We start from the raw sequence: 8,828 nt of genomic DNA, 5'->3' as shown, positions 1-8,828 counted from the left end.
CAACAACATCATCAGCCTACCAATGTATCCAATTAAAGTCCCTTATCCCCAATTCATCATCAAACCCAATGGTGCATCCATGCTTAATTAGAACAATTTATCCATTGTCATCATTCGATCCTATCATTAGGGGCACCAAAACAATCTATGTTTAATATATAAATTCTTGCTCATTAAAGGCACCCATGCCTTCATCTTTTGATCACATACCTCATATGATTGGTGCCACCTAATTCATTGGAATTCTCTCCTATTTCTACCACACCAATCTCTAAACCATTGCATCCATCCCATCTCTTCGCATTTGATAAAGCATTGCCTTCTCTCTGGTTTCATTGATGAAACCCTTGTCTGAACCAAATTCATCCAAATTTGCCAACTCAGATTTAATCTCTGCTATGTGCATTATGTGCACTAAAGCACCTAAGTTTTCCTCCATGGGATTATTTACACAAAATTCCAAAAAATTACATCAGTTTTTCATTGCAAGTGATTATCCTAAATCAATCTAAGTCAACCACATCTAGCTATCTAGCTAATGGTTCTATCATGAACCTGTTATTTGTCAAATTTTATATCTTGAGCTAGGAAACATTAGCTTTCCCAACTTTGAATCCTGAGATGGGATTGTTTCATCTATTTGACCTCTTTGATTGATCTTCCATATCACTTGGTGATTACGCTGCTATGTTATTTCAAGTTTTTGTGTGATCCAGTTCTTCAGCACACCCACTCTTATCATGTTCTATAGTCTTTTCATCATCATTTTTCAAGAATACAATTGGATTTTTCCAATTTCATTTCTGAGAAGGCAACATATCAATATCAACCATCATCATTTAAGTTTCTCTTCTAGGTTCTTCAACCATTGAATCCATTCTACTCCAGCCAATCAAACTGGGGCATCCAAGTTTCTTTTTCAGATCATCAAACATTAGGTTTTTCAACTTGGATCAAAACCAAAATGATTCAAGAGCATTCTTTAAACCAATATGCTATGCATATCAGTTCAAAGAGGGGCATTTGTAGACACCTAAAATTGGGCACATCTTTTAATCAGGCCTTTCACCAAATTAGCAAGGGTTTTAAGGTTAAAATCATATGTATTTTGGAGAATTGAGGATAAATCAATCAAATTTGATTTAAATCAAAAATTCAAATTAATCACCTATTTGAACCCATTTGAAATTTACATATTTGTATGCTCTTAAATGATGTACTTGTGCAAATCAAAGCTTAGACAATGCAAACAATTAATTGGATTAGCACATATATATCAACGAAAAGCATATTCATGAAACATTAGAATGAAAACTTAAATGATAGAAAATTAAAGCTAATGAAATTGAAGAACAAACTATCAAATTAAGTCTTTCAAGAGCGTTTGATGTCTCCCAAACTACGATGACTAAATTGCTCTCGGATCAAGCATCTCAGTCACATTCTAGAATGGGATATTGTGGGATGAATATGAAACTAAATGCAATATGCAATTATGTTGATGAAAATACAAAATCATATGCAACTTAATGATGAAAACTAAATATAACAACTATGGAATAAATAACCTGAAACTATATAATGAACTTGGAATGCCTATAATAACAATGTGTGAAATTGAATTTTTCTCACAATACTCTAGAATTCTCTATAACACAATGCATGAAGACCTCCTCCTTTGCTCTAGAAATGCCTTGTATTTATAGTTTTTTCAAAGAGCTCGGGGTAAGGTTTGGTTTTTACCAAGGGTAAAAGTTAAATAATAAAATAATAATATCCATGAACCCATTTTGAATAAAATATTCATTATGGAGAGTCCACTCAATTATTAAATTATTATTTGAATAAAACAATAATATCCGTGAGACCCACTTTGAATAAGATATTCATAATGGAGAATCACACTCAATTATGATAATATCCATGAGATCCACTTTGAATAAAAATATTCATAATGGAGAATCCCACTTCAAATATAATAATATCCATGAGATCCACTTTGAATAAAAATATTCATAATGGAGAATCCCACTTCAAATATTAAATTATTATCTTGCGTCCATTTTGAATAAAATATAATTTTCATGATCCTACTTTGATTAAAATATGATTTTGGAGATATTTGAATATAAAATTGACTTTTGAGGATAAATTCCCATTTTAATTTGTTTAAAATTGAATTTCATGTGTAAATTTCAAATGGGTTCAAATAGTTGATTAATTTGAATTTTTGATTTAAATCAAATTTGATTGATTCATCCTCAATTCTCCAAAATGCATATTATTTTAACCTTAAAACCCTTGCTAATTTGGTGAAGGGTTTGATTAAAAGATGTGCCCAATTTTAGGTGTCTACAATTATAACTAGAGCGAATTTAGATTTATAAAAAAAATATCTTTATTCTCCTATGTTGGAAATATTCAAGACTATGCTAGGTTACTGAGAGGAGAGGGGTGAATCAATAACCTCTAAAAATTTACCAAATTCAACACTTTATTGCAATGTAACAATTATTATCTATTGATCTAATTGCATGCATGAGAAACTAAAAATATAAAACATTCATAACACTTGAACAAAATAATTTGATGACCCAGAAGCCTTCCAAATAGAAAGTAAAATTGGGGTGGGGATGATACCCACAAAACTTCAATACTACAGCATAAAGTTGGCCTGTTAAGGCTTACAATGATCACTTTTGATGATCTTCCCTGTTAGGAGCAATTAGGACTGCTAGGTCCACCTTGTTGAAGGATTTAGAAATACACAATAAAGTATGCACTCAATAAAGAGATTTGAGAAAAGATTATTAAGTCTACCTTGTTAAAAGATTTGGATTGGTTCACCTATTAGCATGAAGCAATGGATCTCTGACTTACAACTGAATTGTTGATAGAGATTCCTTGAAGTACTGATCACCTTTATGTGATGGATTTGTCTTTTGCTGCTCCTTTTCTGATATGGCCTTACAATGTACTTTTTCTGCTGCTGATTCACATTCACATTCTTCTTCTTCTTTTTTTAAAATATTATTGTCACACTTGGATTTTGATCAATCCGATTTACATAATTACAAAGTCAGTCAATATACAAGTTAGCACCAATATTACAAAGTTGGCCCATATGTAGATACTCAGGTTCTGAAGACTGACATGATGAAGTTCTGATACTCGACGTCCACTGTCGGTACTCGGCATCATCATGCACTCGATAGAAGTAGAAGTTTGTGTCATGCCCATAATTTCATACCCAAAATAAAATATAGATTCTTTTAAAGGAAAGCACTATTTTCTACTACAAATTTCAGATCTGCACTATAAGGAAACAAAACTTTGATTAACTAAATTATCTCAACTTGAAAAAGCATTACATTTAGATTTCCATTTTAAAGTCTTTCAAATATAAATCTTAATAAGACACATAACTTTATTTTTTTTCTTGTATTCAAATAGGAAACCTTTCATACGTCACAAATGTAAGATCAAAAACTTCTCTTTTGCATAGAGTCATATACACAAGCTTGAATCAAATAACAAGACTTAGCTTTTATAGTTTGCAAAGAAAACTGCAAATACTCAAACAATGCTCATTTTCCACCCTACCAATTTATAGCATCATGAGGCCTCTTGTGCCCTAGTCATACCTTGGAGCAAGAACTCACTGCATCTAAGGATCATAGATGTTATCATGTGAGTGAGTTCCTAATTCAAGAACAATATTTTAAACTACACTTGTTGTACATTTCAGACTTACATGAATCCGACTCAAAGAGAAATACTACAAAAGAAAATGGATAGAAAGACTCATCTCTCTCTCTCAAGTTCCCTCTTGATCTTCTTCTCCTCATACTGGTTCTACCATCATCTCCCCTTCTCCATTCTCCTATTCTGCATATAACTTCCCCTTTTCATCTCCAACAATGGTGAATGGTCAATCCTCCAAAGTTTTCCTCCTCCTTCTTCCAAAACCCTATCCTCCTTTAATGAAGGCACATGTCTTTCTTATCAATCTGTCATAACCCATTGTCTCCCACTATTCATTTTCGTCATATTTGAAGTGGGGCCCTTTTGAGGTGTCATAATGTAAGTTTTGACCATGATTTGATGCTCAACTAACCCCCAACCCTAGGTAGTATAAGTGGGTTAGGTTATTTTAACCCAAAATGCACTCTAGGGTCCATTTTAATGCCTCTAATGTCCAACTTTAGTTTACATCCGATTTTACAAGAATTTGCATGGAGATAGACTTTGATTATTTTACAGGAGTTGGCATAGTATCTTTGAAGGTCTTTATAATCATCCTCTGCACAATTCAAATTAAACATCAGCAACCCAAACCTATAAATATATAATTGTAAACATTAATAGATATATCCTTGATTGAACCATAGATCAACACATTAGACCAACATCATATTCTAACATCATTTTCTTAAGAATCATATGTCTGTGAAAATTTATTTGCAAATGTGTATCATTCATTCTACTATAACTACTTCTCTAGTTACAACATTTTCAAGAATAGTAGCCACATTAATAATTCATAACATATGTATCATAACACCTTACACATACATTAAATCAAGTTCTTACCATTGAGTCTAAATATATAATGAGATGGGATATTACATACTACCCCTTTTTTCATTGACTTTCTCCTAGAAGTCACCAATGTTTTGTGAAATCACTCCCATATTTAGATTATTATTCACATCAACGATCTTTTCATTTAAATTGATTGGCAATTTCTAAAAAAATTCATCAAGCATAGGTACTTACTTCCACTAATTATAGGATTGAACTCATAACATCTCTTAGAATAACATAACGAGTATCACTAATATTCACTGTGTTATCTACATTCTAATCATTTTTGTACTTCTTTATTTTAAATTAAATGATGCATAATTCACTTCAAAACAATAATCACATAACCCGAACTTGATTTCCATTTTCACAATCACCTTATGTAAAATGTATTCATCACAACAAAATATCTATTTAATTCAATTGGCCATAATTTCAATTACAAAAACTATCTAATTATCATGATGAGGTAAGATGAACAATATAAGGTATTGACCCATAAGGTAACTCACGTTAGCTAATCAAGGTTTTAACATAAATTAGATATTCTATCATAGTGTGACTTAGGTCTAATGCTACCGGTCTCATAATCTATCATGTCATATGTAAAGAGATCCAATTATTTCTATTTGTAATCAATGCCAATTATATGTACAAAATCTATAGTTTATCGTAAGTTGAGTCTAACTTTGCACATTAATTAATTAAGCAAGATTCTACTATACAAAGTATCACATACACATTTGCGACTAATATTCAGATGGTTACAAAAGATAAGTCAATCTTATTTAAGAAATACTAATCATAGCAAGTCACATAAGGATCCTCCCTAATCATGTTATTACATAAGCCATATAATGTTCTTTAATGACAAAATTAATATTTACTTCTAATCAAATTATATTGCAGACAAATTAATGATCCTTCTAGTCCTTACTTGGTTGGGACCTTACAGTTCGATCCATACTAATCACCTCAAAGTAGTCTCGAACTCGGTCTGCACTGGTGACTCGGTAGATACTGTGTAACTCAGTATAAACTGAATTACATGTTTACCATGACTGAACTTGGTAAACACTAATCATCATACAGCTCAATTAACACTAACTTCACTTTACATGAACTGCTAGCTCGGTAGAAACTGCAAAGCTTGGTAACCATTGAAGTGCTCGGGTTGAACTGCTGGACTTCACGTTGACTGAATTCACTTACTAACCATTGAAATGCTCCGTGGGAACTGTAGTGGCTCAATGGCTATTGAAATGCATGGCAAACACTATAGACTGTTCAATAAGCTTGGTAGCCATATAGAATCTGAATAAGTGTTGTCACTAATAACAAACTTTACTGAATGTCAACATCCTAAGTATATTTGCCTATTTTTGTAAGGTTTGAAATTTGAAAAAATGTTTTCCTAGACAATGATTAGCTAATGTGTTTATGTAATAGATGCATGAAAGTGGAAATCATAATGTTTAGTTAATTATTGTATATGATGACATGCTAAAGAGAACATCAAATACAATAATTTATATTTTAAATAAATAAATAATTGTCAAATCTTATCATTAAAATTACAATTAGTTAAATGACATCTTAACCGTAATTCATTCACAACAATTGAAACTATTTACAATTTGTAATTATTTAAAATTTTCAATTAAGAATACAATACAACTATAAATTTACAAAAACTACTATTTAATTTTTTAAAAAAAATTAATAACAAGAAAGCTAACTGAATTTATATAAACAATTAAAACTAGAATTACTTATAAAATTAAAATCCAAATGGCACATGTTTGTTTTTTTTTCAATGGAAACAATCGGATTACATAGATATTGGCATCTCTGCCATTACATAGCTGATAACAACATTATGAGTAAGCGTATATCTAAACCAGAAGTCGTCATTTGGGTAAGTTGCCACATGCAAGGGGATGTGGTGTCACAGTCACCCAGGGGTCAAACCTAGTACAAATGCGCTTCCGCAGGTTTGAACCTTAGTGGATCATCCTCACCAATTGAGCTCTTTGTACATGAAAGATATACACCTGGAAAAGTTAAGACAGTAAGATTTCAGGTAGTGAATTTTCTAAAATTGGATTGCTTGTAAAAACTGATCATTTAAATTTTTTTAGTTAGCAGTGTTTGAAACAAGACCTATTCCATGATCTATGTGTCATGAGAATAATGCAGAAAACAAAATACCTAGTTGATGGTCGATAGATCATCATGAGAATGATTGAGTAATCTACATGCAACGCAACCGTAGAATGAAGGAAAACAAAGAAGAGTGCAGTCCGTACCTTTAACTAGGTAATTCAGCGGAAAAACAAAGAAGAGTGCTGTACGTACCTTTAAATGGGTAATTCAGCGGAAAAAAGAAGAGTGTGGGCAAATGGGGTTCAAGTCATCCGGCCGGCAGTGGGCGGAGCAGAAGGCAGTGAGGAGTGGCAGTAAGCAGCGCTGGACTCGGGCTGTGCGAGAGGCCGAGAAGCCAAAATAAGTTGAATGAGAAAGAGAATGGTTATCAATGACACAAAGAGGCCTGAGGCGAAGATGGCAGCAATGGAGGTGGGTGTAATGCCTCCCATTTTGGTGGCCACGTAGGTTAGATAGCTGCAGGCTGTCACAATTCCGGCGGAGACAAGGACGAAGCGTTTTATGTTGGGCATATGGAGGGTAGGCATTGCAATCGGGGTGATGACCAAAATGAAGGCGAGAAGAAAAGACAGGGTTGTGAGGATCAACACAGCTTGCGCCAAAGCTCCATCTGTTGTTGCAGGCATAGTGGTGATGACAGCAGTGTTGCAAGAGAGTATAGCGATTGCTACTATCCAGATCTTCTTCGTCTCTTCCCATTGATTTTCTGGGCTCGCTTGCTCTGCGAAAAACTCGTACAGTCCAAAAAGCACAAGTAACTTACACAGATATGAGATTACAACCTCCTCCTTGTTGCTCAATGTTTTGTCCTTGCTTTCCCCAGGAAGCGGATCTATAGCAGGACCCTTTTCCAAGTCCAGCTTATCTATCTTGCCGTCGCCTTTTGTTGCCATTCTAGGGTCTCCCGTTAAAGCTTGAGTTTTTTAATGGAAGGACTCGCTTGCCTTTTGCAGACTTCACCACTTCGCTGTAAGGGGAACTTTTGCTGTCGATTGCTCTCTTTAAAGGCCTGTGAGGAAGGATCTATGGAATTCATTAATTTTTTCTTTGATAATCCAATTATTTTGTAAAACGTAAAACAAATTCGCGGAAATGACGAGGAAGCTCCTCGATGCCGCGTCTTGGTCGGAGATCAGATGCGTGTGAACAAGCGGGAAGATTTGTCCACCCAAACCTACGCAGTAGAAGTAGACGGGAAGAAACAGGGAAAGACTAGGGCAACTAAAGTTGTACTGAAAGTGTCGGCAATGGAAAATTAGACGGAAGAGACAACTTTAGGAGAGGTAATGTCGTCCGTATGCAGCTTCAATTTTCCAACGATGGAAGCACTGTCGAAATTGAGAGGGTAAGAAATGTTGTGCACCGGCCAATTTGGGCGCTGGAAAAGAAATTCATCGGATGTTTCTGAATGAGAAGATTAGAGTCTCCAACACGGAAGAACTTCTCCACCGTAACCCACACGGTCAACGTGCGACTGCGGATACGATTGGTCGAAATTGGGAAAGTAGAGGGAAAGATAGAGGGAAAGAGGGAAACAGCCAACATTAGTCCCGGATAGAATGAACTAACGCGGAAAGTGGTGTTTTTCTTCCCCTTGATAAAAGGCTCTAATTGTTAGATGATCCACATAACCTCTGGGCTTGAGAAATGGGTGCATCATCTCGCGGAGACTGGTTTTCGATATGGGCAGCGGTGATTATGTGCGTGTCATTCCTGGTGAGCATAAGGGTTCTGAAGAATCCAATTATGCTTGAAGACACGCATAAATTGGATGGCTCCTCCCTGGTGTTTGTGGGTTTGGAAATAGGTGCCATGTTTTCTTCCGTAGGAGTGCTCGCAGTTAATACATGGGTGGATAGCAGCGTGTCGCGACCAAAGCTGGAACGAGGGATCCGCCAAGTACTTGCTCTGTCTCTTGCCTGCTCTGCTCTGGCCGCTTCATTCCTTTCTACATCGTTAAGCAGAGTTATCGGGCAGGGCTAGCTGCAACTCCACAACCGCCTTCAGAGCAAAGAAACCTCGTTATCTCTCTCTGTCTTCCTCTCTATCACTATCTCCTTACCTATTTCTCTCTC

The 8,828-nt window shown here is 35.0% G+C and overlaps 1 protein-coding gene across 1 annotated transcript; it reads right to left on the bottom strand.

The window, feature by feature from the left end:
- Nucleotides 1-6,367: 6,367 nt before the first annotated feature.
- Nucleotides 6,368-7,724, bottom strand: LOC149540681 (uncharacterized). Its single transcript, XM_089801776.1, has 2 exons — nucleotides 6,946-7,724; nucleotides 6,368-6,641 (listed from the first exon to the last, which is right to left on the bottom strand). The coding sequence occupies exon 1, from the start codon at nucleotides 7,644-7,646 to the stop codon at nucleotides 6,996-6,998; it is 651 nt and encodes a 216-aa protein (XP_089657902.1). The 5' UTR covers nucleotides 7,647-7,724; the 3' UTR covers nucleotides 6,368-6,641; nucleotides 6,946-6,995.
- Between the last annotated feature and the right edge of the window lie 1,104 nt (nucleotides 7,725-8,828).

Source organism: Cupressus sempervirens, chromosome 9 (genome assembly GCF_028749045.1).
Source record: "Cupressus sempervirens isolate cs-2001-9-10 chromosome 9, ASM2874904v1, whole genome shotgun sequence".
In the NCBI taxonomy this organism is placed as follows: domain Eukaryota; kingdom Viridiplantae; phylum Streptophyta; class Pinopsida; order Cupressales; family Cupressaceae; genus Cupressus; species Cupressus sempervirens.
Note: the sequence above shows the minus strand (reverse complement) of the source record. Positions and strands in the feature narration are given on the sequence as shown.

Bases quoted from the DNA above. Each gene is read 5' to 3' on its own strand.
- LOC149540681 (XM_089801776.1), bottom strand. From the start codon at position 7,646: ATGGCAACAAAAGGCGACGGCAAGATAGATAAGCTGGACTTGGAAAAG.